Source organism: Poecilia reticulata, linkage group LG20 (genome assembly GCF_000633615.1).
Source record: "Poecilia reticulata strain Guanapo linkage group LG20, Guppy_female_1.0+MT, whole genome shotgun sequence".
Taxonomy (NCBI): domain Eukaryota; kingdom Metazoa; phylum Chordata; class Actinopteri; order Cyprinodontiformes; family Poeciliidae; genus Poecilia; species Poecilia reticulata.
The window spans coordinates 18,591,710-18,612,623 of NC_024350.1; the positions used below are offsets into that span (position 1 = coordinate 18,591,710).

Sequence of the window (20,914 nt, forward strand, 5' to 3'; positions counted from 1 at the left end):
TTGGCTGCATCATTTTTCCTTTGGCACTGTATTTTGGATGAACGTTAATTTATTAAAAAATATACCAAAAACGTTCTGCAAATGGCCTCTGGTGTTTGGTTTGTTCATACTTTAATTTTTAACCATTTCATACTTCATACCTTACATGTAAGGTATTTTCATAAAATGTAGTGATAAAAATGCACAAATTTTTATTTGTAGATTTAAAAATGAATTTACAAATAGATTCATTTTAAATAATTTTCAAAAATTTGTTTTGAAATAATTTAAGTATTTTCATCTATTTAACGCAGCTGCCAGGAGAATTGGCTGTAATTTGCTGATAGCTGACGTAAACCGCTTGTGTGTGAAAACAAAATAAAACGAGTTCAGTTCAAAAGGAAGAAAATATTTATAAACAAAAACAAAGGATATATCTAGATGTTTTATAAACTCACCTTACGGTTCCAGTTTTAGTTTTCATTATTTTGTTGGTTTTAGTTAACTACATCAACTGTGTTATTGACTAATATTTTAAGACCAAAAGGCCAGGAAAATAAAAATGCAACTTTTATTTATTTTTAATACAACAACATGGTTCATCACGGCCTTTTCTTCCAGGAAAAAATATTTCTTCTTACAATACATTCATTCGGTTTAAATACAAAATGAAAAGATATCAGATTAGAAAAGAAAAACAGCACAAATAATCAAAAACACTTAAAATCAAACAACTATGTGGAGAAACATCGTACTGGTCGATCATGCTCACTGGACAGCGACAGTTTGCAGCATGGAGGGAAACGATCCTGAACGCACCTCGAAACGAACAGTTACACGGTAAAGATCCACAGACAGAGTAATGGCTGCTTTGTGCAAATAAACACAGTGGTCCACTTGTTCCAGTGTTATAATGACACAACATGGATATAGTTCTTTTTGATATAACACGCTACACATCAATAAATAAGTCTTCAGGCTATTTTAGGTCTTAGTAAATATAGTTCTCCAAATATATATTCATTTAAAAGTAGAAAAAAGGTCTGGGAAATGTTAACAGCCTTCAAACACAAACTTCCTTCATAATCAGGATGTTTTTACACCAAATGCAAATCATTTTTGTTCTCAATGATTTCTGTAGCAGCACTGTGGTTGTTCACCTTAAATAAAAGTCTATTTAACTCATTAATGCAGCAGCATTTATAAATTAATCCCTTTAATCCACTTGTGATGCCCAAAAAACACTCAAAATATGCCGAGGTTCAATTTTAACATGGTTCTAAACTATGTTTTTGGTTTAATTGTGAGTGGTAATTATTGACCTGCTGACTGGTTAAACTGCTAAATATTTTAGTTTCAAAAATATATAAATGCAACTTTAAATGTAGGATTCTGGGAAAAAATATACATAAAGGAATTGGAGGTAAAAAAACGACAGAAAATATAAAAAATCTACAAAATAATAGTTAGCAAATTCACCATAAGGCTTCCTTAAAACATAAATAGTAGCCATTTTTAACCACTGCCTTATTAGTAGTGCTGATAAGTGTAGTGCGTATAAAGTCTACCAAAAGCCAAACAAATTGTCATCAACACAGACTTTGTGTTATATAATAAAATCAAATAAAACATCCTCTGGCTGTCGGACCAGTTCCTGAGTTATGCTGACTGTAATTAAAGTTTTACGCTCTAATTATGTGGAAAGTTTGAAAGTTACTTACCACATGTTTCAAATAGTTTAAGGTAGCCAAGACATTTAGCATTTTAGCTGGCAGGCTAATGCTAACTGAATTAGCTTAAATTGCTAAATGTATTAACTTTTACATTTTTGCATATTTTTTATACTTTGAGATAATTTTTTGTTTTGAATCAAATGTTTGTTCAGTTTGAATCTATAAAGCTGCTTATCCTACCAAAAGTTTTAGCTTTGATGTCAGTTTTTGCTACCTAGCTACAAATGTGCAGCTAATATTTTTATGAATGAAACAAATACACTTATAAATATATTTGATGCACAATTTTTTTCATAATTGATTTCAAAGTTTAAAAAAATAAAGAGCTGAAATTTAGTAGCAATTTACTTAGCATCTGCAAATGAGCTAAAATAAATTTTGAGCAAATAAAGACCCTTTTTAGAAGTTTATATTGAGAATCTATTACATAAAAAATATATAATAAACTACTAAAACGTTTAGCGTTTTAGCTAGCATCTAATGCTAACAAAATCTATGACCTAATGATTGTAGGAACATCAACATCATTGAATTTATTGGTTAAATTTAGACTAGAACTGCTTTCTGAGTAAACTGAGGTAATTCTTTTGTAAATATGTGCATTTATGTGTAAATATAAACACACCATGTCAGCTGTAAATTGCTTCTTTAATCTCTTCCTTAATTATTTTGTACAAAAGAACAAAAAAAAACAAACCCTGATCTTAGTGTTCAAATAAGTATTTCATTTTTTGAATTTACTAACTTTTCTCCTTTTCTTCCAATTTAGTAAAAATAATAAATTTATTGTAAACACACGTTTTTGTTTCACTTCAGTTTCTAAAAATTGATTACATTGCACATAATTAAGACAACCACAGTGTCACAACAAAGTCATTGATGAAACAAAAATCTATTTAAAATTGTATGTTTCCAATTTTTTAAGAGTTAAGCTATTCAGTAAAATCCCCAGACCAAGGCGTTTTAAATAACTTTTCCAGCAAAATGATGACAAACTGTAAAGTAAGAAGAGTGAACACAGCAACACGAACTGCAGCGCTGAGACTGTTGAACTTCAAAAAGCCTCTTAAATGATCAGGTTTTTATTAAAGCAGTGGCAGGTTCCACCTCACAGTGATTTTGGGCTGCAGAGGAAATTTACCACCTGCAGGCGCATCCAGCTAACGCGCTGCAGGCGCATCCAGCTAACGCTGCAGGCGCATCCAGCTAACGCTGCAGGCGAAAGCCCAGAATCCGGGTTTATGGTTCAGATTCCCATTTGAATTTGAGGAAAAGAGATTGTTTGTCTGTTCACATCCGTAGTCCGTCCACTGGTGCAAAGGCTTCACAGTCAGACGGTGCACCAGGACCAGTGCAGATAGAAAAAAAAGGAGTGAATTTTCACCCAATCTGAAATCTGTTTGATTAATCTCAGAATTTTTTTGAAAAAATAAGTAATTTCCCGAGATCCAAAAGTTTAACATTTTTTACTTTTGAAATTTTCTAGAAACCTTTGTGATTAATCTAAAAAAACCTTTTGCTTTCATAAATATCAAAGTTTTTCCAAGAAAATTTCAGAGAATTTTTTAAACAAAATTTCCAGGTTTTTTCTAGTATCTTTTTTACTTTTGGAGATAAGAAATTTACTTGTTTTTTGAACATTTCTGGAATTGGTATCAAAATTTAATATTTTTCTTCAAGATTTTCCACGTTTTAAACTCAAACTTCCAAGTTTTTTCTAGGAAATTTCTGAAATTAATCTCAAAATTTGAGTTTTTTCTAGGAATATTTTTCTTTCAAACCCAGAAATCTTAAAAGTTTTTCTAGGAAATTTCTGAAAGTTGTGAATTTTTTTTCTAAAAGATTTTTGACTTTTTAAGCAAAGAAATTTTCAAGTTCTTTCCAGAAATATTCTGAGACTAATCTCAAAATTTGTGATTTTTTTCTGGAGCTCAGAAATTTTCTTGTTGTTTTTTTCTAGAAATTTTCAGAAATTTTTTTCAAAGTGCAAGTTTTCTAAAAAAAAAAAAAAAAAGTTGAACTTTTTTCCAGATATTTCTGATATCAATCTAAAGATTTCACATTTATTTCTAGTAAATTTTTGACCTTTGAAACTGACTTCTCTTTCTTGAAAATATCTGAGATTAATCTCGAAATTTCTGAAAAATTCGACGAAGATTTACTCGTTTTTTCTATCTACAGCGGCCGCAGTCCGGAAAGAGTCGCTGCGGGACGTTTGGATCCTAACTGTCATGGCTTCACCTCGGAGGCCGGTTCTGGACCTGAGGATGGGGTCAAAGGTTGAGGCTGAGCCAGCGTGGAGAACCAGGACGACATGGCCGACTTGGCGCTCGTTAAGGCTCCGCCCACCGACTGACCTATGAAACAATCAAACTTTCCATCAGAAACGCGTTTCTTTCACTGGAGCGTCTTGTGAGACGGTTGGAGGTTTTCCTACCCACTGCCTTCCCGGTTTGGACGACGCTGCGGCTGGTCGTGATCATGGCGTTTCCGATTTTTTTCCCTCGCTCGCTGTTCTGCACCGAACTGCGGAAAGAAAAAACAGAATCAGAAATTAGAAAAACAAAATACTTTGTCTTCTTCAGGATGACGAGATGTTTAGACGTTTTCATGCTTCCCAAGCAAACTAGACAGAAATGCAGCTACTGAATATTGCTTTATTCTGTTGAGGATTTGGAACAGTGCATACTTTTTCCTTCCACTTAACTTTCCACTAAAAAATAAAAACTAAATAAATAAAATAAAAAATAATGGTCTTGTGGAATATTCAGTTTCTGAAAATCAGAATCTTCTGCTGTCTTCAGCTGTAAGCAATAATTAAAATAAATAGAAGCAAATGTTTCAAACACACTTTTTCCTTCCACTAAGCTTTCCATTAAGATTATCATTAAAAAAATTTAATTGGTATTCTAAAATATAACATTTTTCTGACAAACTAGATTTTGTGCTTTCATTAGATGTAAGCCAGCATTAAAATTAACAATTGCATCAAACACACTTTTTTCTTCCACTAAACCTTCCAATAAAATGCTTATCTTAAAAAATGAGGGTTTTTTTTCTTGATTATTACAATTGTTATGAGTGAAGGAATTTTGTGCTTTTATTAACAGTAAAATGAACAGAAGCACACTTCTTCCTTCCACTCAACTTCCCATTAATATGCCTGAACATCTGAAAAAGCAGCATTGACATTTTCTGCTTAATCTTTCACTCCGAGTGAAATAATGTCTCATCAGTTTGACTTTTTCAATTAAACCAATGAAACAGATTCACTTCTGAAAACGTGAGCTGAACTCAGCCAAACCTTCGGCTAAACGCGGCACCTCAACTCCTTTACTGCAGGATGATGCCATAATTCCGACCTTTAACCCCAAAGTGTGTTTCTGGAGAAAAATAGGTTGCTTCTGTGTCCACTTTCTGTCTCCTGGGCTGACCCAGATAAACATCTTATGTGCTGCAATAAAGAAAGATGCGATTGGCCGGCAGCACTTGGGCTGGTCATGTGACTCGCCTCCTAAAACGTCTCTGCCACCAGCTGCTCTTTGTCCAAGAACAAGCCTCGTTTTTGCCCCCGGGGTTTCCACAACATCACCAAGTCAACCGTAGCTTCCCACTTTCTTTTGATTTTTCTTTCTTAGATCCAGTGACGAGTGTTTTTACTTTCCTGACGGTGGGATTCATCACCCCGACCCCCTTCGTATGTCATCCAGGTTCAGGTTTCAGGAAAATAACTCTGTTTACTGAGGCAGGGAAAATGGACGAGTGTGGAAAATACTCAAAAAAAAAAAGGATCTGGAAATGAATAAAGTTAGATGGAAGTAGGGAATGAACTATTCTCTAGTAGAAAAGTAAATATTTGAATACAAAAAGAACAAATTAATCGTTTTACATCATGGAGCATTACCATGCTGCATATAAACCATGCGGTGGCGTCGCTCAGGGCAGTGTTCTCGAGCCCCTTTTGGTTTCAGTTTTTATTTTCAACCATACAGTGTCTTGCAAATGAATTCACACTTTAAATGAGTTTTTTTCCCATAAATTAAATCATGCAAAAACAAACTTCGGTCTACTTTATTGGGTTTTGGGATCGACCAACACAGAGCAGAACAAAGTGGACACGTGTTTTTTTTTTTTTAAATAGAAAAACCGAAACGTGTTACCATTTATTTTCAGATAATAAAATCTAAAGATGCCACAACTTTGATCCATCACATTAAACTCAAATGAAACACACTACACTGAAAAAACACAAAAATCTTACAAAGTATTTTATATAGTTTCTAGTGAAAATATCTTAGGACACTTTAAAAAAAATTTACAAGTAACTTTTCAGCAATATGGAAGCTTGTTCTAAGTAAATAATTTCTTAATATTGTAAAAAAATAATAGATTTTTTTTCATGTTATAGGTGAAATAATCTGTAAGTAAAATCAGTAATTTTTCTTCAGTATTAAGGAATTATTGACTTAATTCCTTAACATTGAATTAAGGAATTAAGCCCCTATATCTGAGGATTTTTTATTACTTCAAGTGAACTAAGATATTTGCACTAGAAAATAGACAAAAACACTTGGTAAGATTTTGTGTTTTTGCAGTGTATTTTTGACTATATGCACCAGAACATGGTTTTATTTCACTCGATGCTTTAACTGGACGCTGTGAGCTGATCCGACCCTTTGCAGCTTGTTTGTTTACTGAAGCTTTACGAGAGATTTCACAGCCGCTGTGACACCGAACACCTGCAGGTAAGGCGAGAGCCGAGTCCGACTTGCTCCTCCTCGTTTGGAGGGTAACTCTACCTGCGGCGCGCGAAGCTTCCTGGAATGAAACCGAGTCGGTTTTTCAGAATGAAGCTCGCTCATTATTAACAACTCCGGCCTCCGACCGGCACAGACTTTAGGCTGCATACAGTATTCATCAAGCGTTCACAGCTTCAGGCTCACAGTTTCTGATTTACTCTGCTTTTAACTCCTAATATGGTCACATAAAACTAAAAGAACCTCACAGAGTTGGATCTCCATTTCCAAACAGGCAGTAATGGTTGAAGGAAAATCAAACTGGGAGGTGGGAGAGACTGGAGACGTTTGTTTTTGTTTTGCTTTCATCTGCTGAAATGCTTTACACGTTTTTACTTTTAATAATTGTTGTAACCAACTATTACTTTAGTACTGGATTATTCTATTAATTATTCTGACGATTAATTGATGAGTCAAATAAAAGTTTAACCACTTAAGCCTTAATTATGCTATATTGAGAATACATTAAAAGATGCCACTAGAGGGCAGCAGAGTCCTTGTTTTGAGTTAATCTTTGAAGATTAGAGACAGATCTACAGCTGGGTTTGTAAATATCTAAAGATTTTCCACATTGGACACTGAAAGAAGCAGAATAAAATTAAACTCACTGTGAGAGCCGCAGTTTCACGTCTGCTACGCTGTACTGGCCCTGGAACGGGTGGCTGTAACACAACGACATGCAATTAACTTCATCCTTACCACAACACATTGAGAATAACTTTTAAAATACTACATTTATCCAGTATATGTACCATATTTAGGTGTTCGTATCCTAGACTTTCTAAAAAGCTGTTTCTTGTTTTTTGTTGCCGTTACTGCAGGTGAACTGAATTTACCAGACGACCGTTCCTGAGGGATTAATAAGGTTCAATCTAATAAAAATGGTTTTAATGCAAGAAGCAGTATTCTTAATATCATAAAAATGTTAATTTTTAATCAAACTAGTATTAAAAATAACAACAAATCGATATTTTTTCTTAATAATTTGTATTAAAAACACCAAAAAATGTTTATTGTTTTCCAGGATTCCAGTTCAGTTTCTTTCAATGTCTCCAGTATTGGACACACTACTGCTAATTGGCTAGTAGCACATCTAACTCTCAGCGCTTTTGCCAACACTGATGTTAGCGCACTTAGCTTCCATTGAGTTTTTCTTTCATTTGGATAAAGGCTGAGTTTTAAACTTTTTGTTTAATAAAATTCAGCATCTGTGCTGAAGTTTCAATAATTGGTAATTTAAATAGTTAGATGTTTATATTCATGCTCTTATTTTAAAATGATTGTTTGCACAGCACTTCCTTTAGTATTAGCTTCTGCTAAATATTCATTCTGCTAACTTTAGCATTAGCCAAACAAATGTTTATTGATAGTTCTTAAGCGTTAGATGCACCGTTTATCGTTAGTGCTATAGCAAAATGAAGGTTTATTGTTAGCACTTTAGGGCTAACAAAACTAATGTTTACTGCTAGAATTAATGTCTATTGTTAGCATTTTAAAGTTAGCAGATCTAATGCTTATCATTAGAGCTTTAGCGTTAGCAGAAACTATGTATATATCAGCACTTTAGCATTAGCAGAACTAGTGTTTATTGCCAGTGCTTCAGGGTTAGCACAAATAACATCTTAGTTAGCAGTTCCCTCCATTTTGCACCTCCATAATTTATAAAACATATTTGCAATTAGTTAGAACATCTTTATTTCTCTTCCTGCGGTGCATTATGAGGTTGCCGGGTTGGTCCACCTACCCTGGAGTGATGGCTGTCATGCCGGGATGTTTGTTACTGAACCAAACCCGGAAGTTGTGGGTGTTCTTCCACGCTCCAATGAACGGCACCCCATAATCGGCCAGCAGCCTCTCGTTATCTGACAGGAAGAGGAGAAGGGGTCAGGCTGGGATGAAACCATGACATCACAGGATGTTCTCCAGATTTCCCACCTTGCTGTAGCGCAGAGGAGAGTAAGGAGTGCAGGTAGAGGGTGAACTGGGCCCTGATCCACTCGTCTCCTCCCTCCCAGCCCGTCCCGTCCAGGAACACGTCGTCTCTGTTCTCCGTCACGTGTTTCACCAGGTAATCTGCAAAGCGCAGGTCAGCCGTCGTCAGGCTCAGGATCTTTCGGAGTTCTGGATCCTGGATCTGGATCCGAGCTTCCTCCACCTGCAGAAGCAAAGGCGTTCAGATTAATGCGCCCGCTATTCTGATTAAACAGAGGCGGAGAAATGAGCAGGATTCACTTCAACGATGGCGTCACTGAGGTGCCTCTGCTGGCGGAAAAGGATGTTGGTCGCCCCGGCAACGAAGCCTCGAACTGTTACGTCCGACAAGAGGTGATGCTGCTGCAGAGCCATATAAGGCAGGCACAGGTAACCCTGGCAACGATACAAGCAACAAGAAAATAAACCACAAAGCAAGTAACACAGCAAACGTCTTAAAGGGAACCCATTATTAAAAATTCCCATTTTGTTTGTTTCTGTACTTCCATTTTGGTCTCAACTGCGTCTGTAACATTGAGTTTGGGGGCTTAAAGTGACAGTAGTCCCTAAAACAGCTCAATCTGAAATGAACTCACCCGACTGAAATCTCATTATCCAAGAAAGATTTTATGCAAAAAGCTGTAATGGACATGTTTTGTAGTCCGTAGACCAGGGGTGATCAAAATGTGGCCCGAGGGCACTTTGTGCATTTCCAATTTGTGGAATATGTTGTTTGGCCTCGAACCACGAGTCAAGAACGCTAAAGGTTTGGACAACAAAATAGAAAAAATTGGAAATTATATGTTTTTCTGTAATGAGGCTGCAGTCTGGTTAAACTTGCTGGTTTTGTACATACATCAATCCAGTTGAGGACCACAATACATCCCCTCTAGAACCAGAACAGCTGGTTTTATTTACCTTAGTGAAGACGGGGAGCGGCAGGCCGTACTGATCCTCCTCCAGACCCGACACCAGACCCTGGATGACCCCGCCCTGACCGCCGACCCCCAGCGGCTGCACCGTGATCGGAGTTCCTGGTTTGGAGTCGAAGGCGTCCGGCATATCCGACCCGCTGCTGCCAGCTGCAGGTTCTTTGGGTTCCTCCAACACGCTGGGGTCCAGCGTCTCCCAGTCGCTCTCGGAGGACTCTGGAGAGGTGCGTGACGGCGGTTTGAGGTGGTTGCTGTCGCCCTGCGAACTGTTCCCCGACAGCAGGGACTCTGCAGCTGGCTGGGTGGCCTCCATGTTGGCGTGGGCGATGTCGGTGACGGACACCGAGACGAACTCCTCGGCTCCCAAGCCGCTCTCCACCAGACTCAGGTCGTCCGACACGCTGCTCTTTGGTTTGTAGTGCGATGAATCCACCAGGCCGTGTTCGATCATACCTGCAGAAACATCGACGGAGAGACAGTGAGCTCACATCGTGGCAGGGGTCAGCTGCCAGGAAGTGCTGCAGCTTAGTACCAGCAGCTTCCGGCTTCGGTGGGAACAAATGCCACAGCTTCTGCGACAGATGTCAGAGCTTTGATGACAGATGCTATTTCATAAAGTCAATTTTTATGAAAATGTATAATTTTTGTTTTTTCAAGTTCCATAAAAGAAAACATATCCGTCCCCTTTTGAAAAAGTTGTGTTTTCCTCTGTATTACGTCCTATAAATAGGAATAAAATTATGGCTGTATAAAAATTAGAACAAATTTCCTTCAGTAGATATTCATGAATATGTATAATTTGTCTTTTTTTTAACATTAGTGGTTCGAAACAAGTTTTATTTATCTGGACTGAAAATGGCTCAGCTGTTCTCTGAGTTACTGACCCGGAAAAAGTGACAGAACCGTCATCAGCGCTCCAACCAGCCTGTTTACAGGAGAAACATAGAACAGGACCTGCAGGCAGACAGACAGACAGTTCTGTTTGATCACATGTGGAAAACCAAAACAACAGAATAAGATTTTACTTTTCTCACCTTCTTCTCCAACAGAATGAGCTTGAAGAGGATGAGAACCTGCAAAACAATGAAAAGTGTTAGAAAAAGTTCAGATTTTAGCATCTTGTGAATGTTTTTGTTACAACCTTGTGCTGAAAGTGCAGGATGAGATCTCTTGGTGATAAACCTGAGGGAAAAAAAATTAATGAATGAGGAGTTTTCCAGGATAATCTGAAGCGTTTCTAGAGGACGGAGTCTGCATACCGAGATAAACCTGCGACCCCTCCAGAGCGGAGCCCCTCAGGGAGCCGTTCATGTGCTCATACAGCTCCTGAACAGGAAGCCAGGGTGGTTACAACAGGAAACAGGAAGTGAATCTCACATAGTGGCTTAGATTCACCTTCAGGATGGAAATCTGGGAGAAATCTTTCTCCTCGAAGTAGGCGTGTGTGATGAGCTGCAGCTTAGCTTGGAGCAAACCGTAGAGAGGCTGGAGAGAGAGAGTCAGCAGTGATTCAGAAACATCATGACCCAAACATGGAGGAGGATTTTCCCCCAACCAGGACAAAGATCCACGAATCCTGCTAACTAATGAGATCTACTGATCAGCTGGTCAGCAGCAGCTGCCAGTGAACCGTCGCTAAACTGTGAATAACCAGAGGTTGGATGTTTAAATCTATGGATGAATGGATGGATGGATGGATGAACGGTTGGATGTTTAATAGATGGATGTATCCTTAAAGTAAAACTCTTCCTGGTTGGTCCAACTTTATGTTTTAGAAATGCAGTTTTTCACTCATTTATTATTTAAGACACTGAAAAATAAATCCTGTTAATATTACTAATTTATCTTTTTCTGTTTTTCCAACCCTGGTATGACCTCTGACCCCTGTTTTCTTCTTTCCATTCCCCCAGATCAGGTTTTCTGAACCGATTGATTTAAGTTCAGTCTGACTCGATGTGAAGTCGCGGTTTCTGAGCTGAACCTGAAGCTGACGCCGACTCACCACTCGACTGAGGACACAGACGCTCTTCTGGACCGTCTCCCTGGTAACATCCGCCTGTCGAACCTTCAAGGCCTGAAATCACATCCACATCAATGAAGAACGACATGAAGAAGAAAACAAGCAGGTAACCCAACATGCAACATTTAGATCAATGAGGTCAAAGTTCACCCTGTAGGATCCTCCAGACTATTCTATTTAAATTAGTTTCACTAACCTTTGCTTCTATTTGGCGATAACAGGACACTCCATAGACGCACTTCATGTCTACACTGAGAGGCGGCAGGTGGAAATACACAGTGTCTGAAAACAGGAAGAAAATAAATCAAGCTGTGTTTTCACACCTGACGGCCAGGTAAACACGGTTTGATTGGGGACAAAAACTGCAACAGAGGTGCATTTTCAGCTGCTGCACCGAGTCAAACAAACCAAAAACTTTGAAAAACTTGTTCCCCTCCTCGCCTGTGGGGGCGCTTCATCAAGACTTACTGAAGGAAACAACACAAAAACCTCTGAAGAAAGCACTGAGCAGACCTTTCTATTTCACACAATGTAAACAAAAATGAGGTAGCTTCAAATTTCAGAGGTTGTAGGATTTCTATTTTGATGATGAGCCATTTCTCCTGCTAGCGTTAAACTAGCGCGTTTGTTTTGGTTGTATTTACTCAGTATTCCTCGCTCTTTAGGCCACTTCCTGCTGTTGGAGCAGCCAATAACATTAGTAATGATTAATTTTAGTCCTTTTTTAACTACATCAGCTCGATAAGCAAAACTGGTTCGATATTAGCAACCAAAGTTTTCATCTTCTGTTTGTATTATCGGAGGGGAGCGGGTTGGTAACGTGGCATTTGTTTGGTCACATGACAGTGAAAGCGACACAGCGCAGTCTTAAACAGCATCAGTAAATATTGCTTACCAACAGCGATATCAACTTTTTTTAAACCACTTAACCTAGTTAAAAAAAATAGTTAAAAATTTGACAACCAATAATAGTAAGAAGATACAAAATCATGTTTGAGAGTAAAAGCAGCTAATAGCAGCTAAAGTGGACTCCTTTCCTATACATGATATACAGCTCATTCTGCCAAAAACAAAGAATAAAATTTACAAAATATTTTGATATTTTTCATATTTGGTGTTTTTCTTTTTGATTGGCCAAGATAAGAAAATGGACATTTAAATTAACAATGGAGAATCATTCACTCCTCATTTATTGGACATGCAAACAAGTAATAGAGAAATTATTCATGATTTTAAAAAAAACTAAACATTTCCCCCGACCTCAAATGCCTGTCCTGCCCCAAGACCATACTGCCCTGGTGAAAAGCCATAATAGGACTGGACAATAAATCAATAATATATATCTTGATAGACACAAGATCATTATCAACAAATAAAAAGTTTAATAAAATGTTCAATATACAGATTATTCAGTGAATTCACAGCATTCTGGGAGGTGGAGGCTAGGTTGGTGAAATCAACTAACTAACTCACTCTCTCTTTGGTTACCTAGCAACAAACTGCTGGAAGGAGTTTCAAAGTTCCNCATAACTTTGGTTACCTAGCAACAAACTGCTGGAAGGAGTTTCAAAGTTCCACATAACTTTAGTTACCTAGCAACAAACTGCAGGGAGGAGTTACTTTGGTTACCTAGCAACGACCTGCTGAGTAACTGACACAGCAGCAGTTTAAGGTTTTGCCACAGTGCTTCATAACTGATTAAAAATAATAATAACAAAACAACGATAGTTTGATACTATTTCAGATATTTAAAACAAAAAAACTAATCCATCGTTATTGATAGACTGATATGATCTCTTATGTTGTGGTATGGTATGTTTTTCAGCCGTATCGTCCTTATTCAACCCTGAATCTAATAAAATGACACAGTTTATGTTTTTAATCAGGTTTTAATTGTAAATCGATAACTGATTAAACTGGTTTTAGAGTCCTGTTCTGCCTGAAGACGTTTTTATTTGATTTTCTCTGGTAAACAAAATGCCACAACGTTCAGCCTCAGTTCCATCTGAGCGTTTCTGAACTCTGGGGAGATTTTCTGTGGCTCAGAGCGACAGCAGAGCGTCTTAAAGGTCGATCAACACAGATTAAAGATTTCAGAGAAGAGGTGCCAGCGGCGACATCGCAGAGTCGCTGCGCTTAAAGAAAACAGGATTCTGCAAAATGACAAATAATCCTGAGGAGAAGAAGAAAAACTCAGAAAGATAAGATTTAACCAACAGGAAGATCTGCAGCAAAAGGAGAGGAAAAAAAACTCAATAGAATTTCTTTTAAAATGTATAAATGTACATTTCCACTCATTGTATGGATGGATGGATGGATGGATGGATGGATGGATGGATGGATGGATGGATGGATGGATGGATGGATGGATGGATGGATGGATGGATGGATGGATGNATGGATGGATGGATGGATGGATGGATGGATGGATGGATGGATGGATGGATGGATGGATGGATGGATGGATGGATGGATGGATGGATGGATGGATGAACAGGTGGATGGATGGATGAACAGGATGGATAAACTGGATCACCTGCGATCTTGAAGCAGGAACTAAACTTTCGGACCTTAAAACTTTTGGAAAACAAGATGGAGGATTCCAGATTTATCTCTTTAAGCCCTTGTTGCCATGGCGATCACTGGTTGACCAGCTCCAGTTTTCTGTCTCTTCACAGCAGCAATTGTCCTGTGTAACCAAAAACCAGCAGCCTCCCTGAGACGCGGCTGGTTTATGAGCGGCTCAGGCATAAAAGATTTATTATGCTGTGAAAACCCAGATGATAAGAACCCAGAAAGATGTCCAGATAAGAGTTAAATATTAGACAGGAAGTCTGGTTTCAGGAAGATGAAACCATGAGGTTTTCCAGCCTGAATGTTAACTTTGGCTCAGATCCTGATGTTTGCCTTCACAGTCAGGAAAAGCTGAAAGTTACAGCCACTCTGCCAGCTTTGAAAAAGGTTTAAAAACAAAAAGTTTTCAAGAAAAATTCATATTTCCCCAGACGTTATTGCTATAAACGATAATGTTGTTGTTTGACACCATTTTCAAGTAATACAATGGCATAATAGTACAACACATTCTAAAAAAAATCAATAAACTTGGTTTTTGCCACATCCAGTTGTAAAGTAATCAAATTAATTTTGATTGCTCATTTTCTTAATCAGAGAAGCCAAAGCTTTTCTAGCTCAATCCCAACCCAATCTCCCAGTTGAGAACCATTCAAGAAAATCTCTAAAAAAGCAGCCAACAGGATAAAATACATTTATAACACTGCTAAGTGTTTTTGTTGATCTGTGTGACATTTTGGCACAAAACTCCACTTTAAAGGGTAAATAAAAGCAATTTAAACTCATCGAAAATGAGCACAAGCCTCCAAATCGCACCCTGCCAAGACCCGTCACGACAAATTTTGCTGGATGATAAATTGTTCCAGAAATTATTGCGATAAATGTTAATATCGTTGTTTTGAGACCATTTTCAAGTAATATAATGGCAATAATGGCATGATGATGCAATATTCTCAAAGATCGATAAACTTTAAATTTAGATCAAGATTTAACACTGGAAAACAAAAAAAAAACAACGCAAATAACAGCAAATAAAATGTGTTATGAAGTATCCATCAACTAAATTCTCCACCAAAAATAACCAATAATAAATACTGAGAATGATTCAGAAAGCCAATATTTAAATGCTTTTTCACTGCCTGTGTGAGATCTGTGTGAGATCTGTGTGAGATCTGTGTGGACCCGGCGGCGCCGTACCGTCCTGGTAGTTGTGGGCTCCATCGGGCAGAGCCAGGAAAGGAAGATACTTCCACTCCTCCGGCAGCAGGCTGCTGTCGTGACCCTCGTTTGGCATCAGCGGCGGGTACGAGAACTCAACCTGGGGACACACAGGAAGCAAAAGCTCGTTTACTTCCAGTCATTCAAGAAGAAAGTTTTCATTTTTCAGATCGTTTTGGTGAATCCAGCCGGATGATATCGGTTTGTACGAGAGCAGATATAGACGTCATCTTTCTGACCTCTTAACCCTCAAAACATATTTGGATAAATCTTGAATGCAAAATGTATATAATTTTTGTATAGTCTTGGCTTAATTACGACTCTGAGTAAATTGTTTTTCAGCAAATGCCCTTTTTTGAGTCTGCATACTTCAGTTAACGATTAATCAACTACCAAGTTAGTTAACGATTGTTTAAATAATCAATTAATTGTTTCAGTCCTACCAGCATGCTACAGTCCTGCTACGGAGATGATTTAGCTGCTTACACCTCCCCTCTTTAAAACGTCTCGTGTTTCACAAAACTTGTTTGGTTTCCATTGAGCTCAAAGAAAACTTTCACTCTGCAGCTACAGTGCTGAATTAAAACCTGTTGCTCCTGAACGCAGCACACACCCACAAACAATGACTCAGTTCTGCAGGAAAAACAGGGAGCAACTCCTCCAGGTGAGCAATTAATCAATTAATCACATGAGAATCAATTAAAAAGACCCTGGTAATTTCCATTTGGAAAACAATCTGTAAAGAAATGCTTTCCTTTAATATCGTTGAAGAGCTGGTATTTTTGAAAAATGCTGCAAACATTTGACACCCAGTACGAAGTAGTTAGTTTGCGCATTTAATTTTTTTACTTAAGTCTTTCCTGCCACTTTTGCCTGTTTTCCCTGTCTAAAGCAGAATGATTAATCATATTTTAAATTTTGGTTCCAGAGATTTCATAATCCATTTTAATTATTGTTGTTCTGTTCATTTATTTTGGCTATTTAAAATATTTTCCAGTTACAGTTTTAAATGTCTTTTTAAGAAATACATTGTTTTGAGCCTTGAGAGGGTTTCCTTGCATTAATGAAATTATTAAAATGTTAGTGGAAAATAGTCTCAAAATGACAAAATGATAATTTATCACAATAATTTCAGAGACAATTTATCAAATAAATTAATACGACAGATTAATTAAACTAATTGTGATTAATTGCTTAATTAATCATCCACTAATTTAGTAATTGATTAATCGTTAACTGGGGTACACCAACTCTAAAAATGGATATTAGCTGAAAAAAAACAACAAATTCAGAGCAGTAATTAAGCCAAAACTGTAAAAGTATACACACATTTTGCATTTAGAAGGAAAAACATTTTTATCTGTAAATCTATTATATTCAGAACTCTTCAAGTGGCATTGTTAGCTTCACCTGGTTCATATTCTGTAGAAGAAATTTCCTTTTAAGCACCTTAAGCACCAATTATTAATTTAAAAAATAATCAACAGAAGTAGACAGTATTTTTATGCAGATAAATCCTTTGCTACAAATAATCAAATGTTCACTAAAGGAATGCTATGTTAGTGCATTTTAGGCACAAAAAAAAGTAACTAAATTATTTGCATATTTCTATTTTTTTAATGTTTTTTTAAAAATGTAAAAATGCTTATGTGGTTAAATTAAAAATATGCAGAAAGTGCCTGCTTTTTCTCTCTATCCAATTAATTAGAATAATTGATTACTAAAATAATCACTGGCTGCAAACCCAGTGAGAGAGAAGGCCACAAACCCAAATGTCTGATGCTCAGCAGGAGGCCGCTGACCCTGATCAGATAACCCCAGAGCAGTTTGTCCTCGCTCTCAACTTTACGTGAGAAAAAAACACTCTCTCTCTCTCTCTTTTTTTAATCTTTCAAGGTGGAGAGCAGCTGCTCGTGAGGCTGCAGAGCGACGTGATGCAGACAGATGGAGAGCGGAGGCAACACAGAGGCAAACTGTTTGGTTTATGGCCGTCCGTTCACCATGTCATGCATTTTAATGGAGGGAACTAGAGGACGGCATGTCCACTTTCACTGATTAGCAGACGGAGGACACAAGATGTCTTTACACATAACGTCTGGGCTGAGAAATTTATTTAATCTGAATGTGATGGAGACCAGGGGTTCCATCCCATATTGATTATTGATATTATGTTTATTTACAGTTCAAATGTGTTTGTATCAGTTCTTTATTTCAGTTACATTATGACATTTAGTGAACATTCTTTTTGGTTAGGAAAACTGGACATCTTTCCTGTTCAGAGAATGTGGGGAAAAATGTCAGTTTGTTTTTGATTGGTTTAATTTGAGTTAATTGTTTGAGTACTTGTCTTTCTGGGTGTGACTCAGCCAGGTGGAGCAGAAAGAGAGACGAATGCTCCTGGAGCATCTTCCATTAAGAAGGGTAATACTCTGAGGATTTATATTTAGTTGCATTTACTTTTTGATTGACCTTAGATTAGTTTAGTTTTAATAATTTGCATGCATGTAAATATTTGTTGGAACATTTATTGTTTGTTAGGTTTGTGTAAGTAGTGTTTGTTTCTTGTTTGTCTTTTTTTTGATCACCCCTTTACCTGGTGTAAGTGTTGGAACTTGCCTCAGGTATAAATGTAAGCTGCTTTGTTTCACTGTGAGAAGGGTGTCGGTGTAATGGTGACCTGGAGCTCACAAATAAACCCACCTCAAATACATTTTGTTGCCTCACTTCCTTCCTGAACGCAGAGCCTCCGCCGGTCAAAGTGACACTGAAAATATGGCTCAAAAACATAAAGCTAGGTGTTTCAGTCATTGAAACTTTTTTTTTTTTAAAAAGTCTGATTGTGTTGCAGTTTATGCTAAAAACCATCCAGGAAGTGGTTTTTGTCATGTCTAGTTTCAGAAATATTTGACTTTTTGATTGCTCTTTTTTTTATTACTAAGAAAACATGTTAAGCAGAGAAGCCAAGCCTTTTCTAGCTCATTCCCAAACCAATCATTTAAGAGAATACTCTTAACTCTCTATACAAAGGTTAATACAATCAAATCAATCACATTCCTGCCATTTAGAACAAGGTGTTGCGCTACATGACTCCACTTTAACTGGTAAATAAAAGCAACTTAAACTCATCTAAAATGGTGCACACACCTCCAAATTGCACCCCGCCTTGACTTGTCACAATGACAAATTTTCTGGTTGACAAATTTTCCCAGACGTTATTGTGATAAATATTGTTGTCTTGACACAATTTTTCAAGTAATATAATGGTAATGGCCTCAGAACACAAAGTCTAAATTTTAATGGACATTTAACTCTGGAACTGGAAGAGATTTTAAAAATCCAAAGCAAAAATTAAAACAACAGAAACAAAAAATAAAATGAATAATGAAAATTATCCTAGTTGAGACCAATGAGCCTATACTGAAGACTTTGTCATCCAGTTTTTGGTAGAAAGAGAAAAACGATAAACTATACAAACACAAATTATTGACCTTGTTTTAATTTCCACCCATGTGGAAATTAATGGGTGGAAATTAATTTCCACCCAAAAAGCTGTCAGTAGCTACCTGACAGCTTTTTGGTCAACCATGGTGGTTGACCCACAGAGACTTCACCAGCACAAAGAAGAAAGTCAGGTATGAAATACCGTGACTTCCACCATCAGAAAGAGCTCTGGAGCAACGCTTTCCAAAGTTTTCAGCTTCTGACCCACACAATTAAAAAGCAAGACAACATTTATATAATGCACATGCTTTGTCACTGTCAATTTGGTAATTAAGTCAGTTTCTGATCCCAATTTTGAAAACTGTGCACTCACCTCCAAATTGCACCTAATCTCACATGGGATGCTTGCTAAAGGGAGTTAGGTGTTCTGAAGAGGTTTGAACACACTGTGTACAACAACATTAACGCAGTAATTATAAGGAGGATATTATATTTCTGGTGTCAAACATTCAAACTCCTTGAATCCATAATAAAAAATTAGCTACAGCGTCTTTCAGTGACTTTTACCTGATAAAGATCTTAGTCAAAAAGGTGCTAATGCTCAAATGAAATGTGGCTTTTTTGCAGTTTATATTGTTTTCTCAACATTAAATAATAAAATGTTTATTTGTCCTGTAATCCTGGAACTCTACAAAATATATTATTTGCATGCAATGCAACAGTTTGTGACTCCTGGAAATTAACAGCGAATATTAAACGCACACACTGATATTCCAGTTACAAAATATCAGAAATGTACTACTGTTTTTTAACGGCAGTGAATAAATTCCATCAAATTATGCATTTATCATTGGTTAAAACTTTGATAATGAGGTGTTTTTATTCACAGTTATTATGCTGTGGAAGTTCAAGTCTAAACACAACAAAGCAACAAACCATCAGGAGAATTTCATTAAGATTGTGTTATTGCTACAATGCCGTTTTAATTAAATATGCAGATATGTGTGCTTCAGTAGACATGAAATCAGAAAGGAACTAATCTGATTGTCAGGAAGTATTTCACCGTTTTGATAAATATGCAACTGAAACAACTGCAACAAAACCAGACTGGGAAGCCAATCACCTTGCTAATCAATCAATTAATCTTAAAATGATTAAAGCAAACCGGATGTGGGATCAGGTGGAAACACTGAGCTGTAAAAATATTTCAGCTGGAAATAGAAAGTAAGTGAATCCAAGAGCAAATAGCTGATTATTCATTTCCACACCAATGACAGACTCCAAATTCATGCTTATTATTTATACATAGTGAGAGTATTATTCTCAAACACGTCTGGGGTAATTTTAGTGGGAATGCGACTTTAAATGACAGATAGTTAGCCAGAGTTAGCATAAGGTTTGAGTAGCTACCTGACAGCCTTTCTTATGGTGAAATCCAACCACCACGATGTGCAGCACCGGCCCCTTCATTTCATCTCTGCCCTGAGACTCCATTTCTACCGTTAGTGTTCAGTTCTGGCAGTCCAGGTTCGGTTTCCCTCAGGAGTCCGGTGTAAACAGCAAACAGAGCCGAGTTTTAGCCCCGAATCTGTCACACACACAAGCAGAAACAACAGCCACAAACCTGAGCTGGCTCGACTCACAGCGGGAATCAACGAGAGGGTCCCCTGCAGCGTACTTCCGCCTTCGTTTTGCCTCCAAAAGCTTCGTTAACACAGTTAGCTTTAGCTTTAAAGACACATTTATTTGAAATTGATTTTAAAATATATATTGATTAATGTAACTATATTTTCATAAACCTTAAGGTTATTTTCATTTGAAGTCTTGTAGCTAAATATAAGTGCATAATAATTTTATTTCTTTTACTTTTGTTTATGTTTTATTTTTATTTTTGGAAAGAGTAAAATGCAGGAATCCAAACCACCTGTACACCAATGTATTTGTGTAAATGCAAGTGAAGTTAATTCTATTTGATTCTATTTGAATTAAGACGTTTTATTTTTTTCTACATGGTCCTTTCTCCTCCAACTAAATAGATGATATGAGCTAAATAAACGAAAATGTTATGAAGATTAAAAAGTTACATTTTGTTTCCCTGTCTCGGCAGATAACTATCTTGACTGTCGTCATACAGCAACTGTTTCAACCAACGCCATCATGTGGAGTAAGATAAGGTCTCCCAATGAAAATGTTTTTATATGATAAAAAAAACTGTTTAAAAAAAACTATGCTAGTTTTGTTTCCCTTTTTTGA

The 20,914-nt window shown here is 37.0% G+C and overlaps 1 protein-coding gene across 1 annotated transcript; it reads right to left on the reverse strand.

Moving 5' to 3' along the window:
- Positions 1 to 3,503: 3,503 nt before the first annotated feature.
- On the reverse strand, positions 3,504 to 20,328 carry avl9 (AVL9 homolog (S. cerevisiase)). Its single transcript, XM_008396420.2, has 16 exons — positions 20,072 to 20,328; positions 15,200 to 15,320; positions 11,628 to 11,713; positions 11,414 to 11,485; positions 10,807 to 10,896; positions 10,671 to 10,737; positions 10,553 to 10,593; positions 10,446 to 10,484; positions 10,296 to 10,365; positions 9,398 to 9,864; positions 8,741 to 8,875; positions 8,444 to 8,663; positions 8,253 to 8,370; positions 7,117 to 7,170; positions 4,150 to 4,238; positions 3,504 to 4,069 (listed from the first exon to the last, which is right to left on the reverse strand). Exons 1-16 carry the CDS (start codon positions 20,153 to 20,155, stop codon positions 3,942 to 3,944), a joined length of 1,881 nt encoding a protein of 626 aa, XP_008394642.1. The 5' UTR covers positions 20,156 to 20,328; the 3' UTR covers positions 3,504 to 3,941.
- Between the last annotated feature and the right edge of the window lie 586 nt (positions 20,329 to 20,914).

Excerpts from the sequence above, each read along its gene's own strand:
- avl9 (XM_008396420.2), bottom strand. The coding sequence starts at position 20,155 with ATGGAGTCTCAGGGCAGAGATGAAATGAAGGGGCCGGTGCTGCACATC. Across the intron at positions 10,897-11,413 it reads TCTGTGTCCTCAGTCGAGTG|CCTCTCTACGGTTTGCTCCA; the intron begins GTGAGTCGGCGT and ends CTCTCTCTCCAG. Across the intron at positions 4,070-4,149 it reads CCAAACCGGGAAGGCAGTGG|GTCAGTCGGTGGGCGGAGCC; the intron begins GTAGGAAAACCT and ends ATTGTTTCATAG.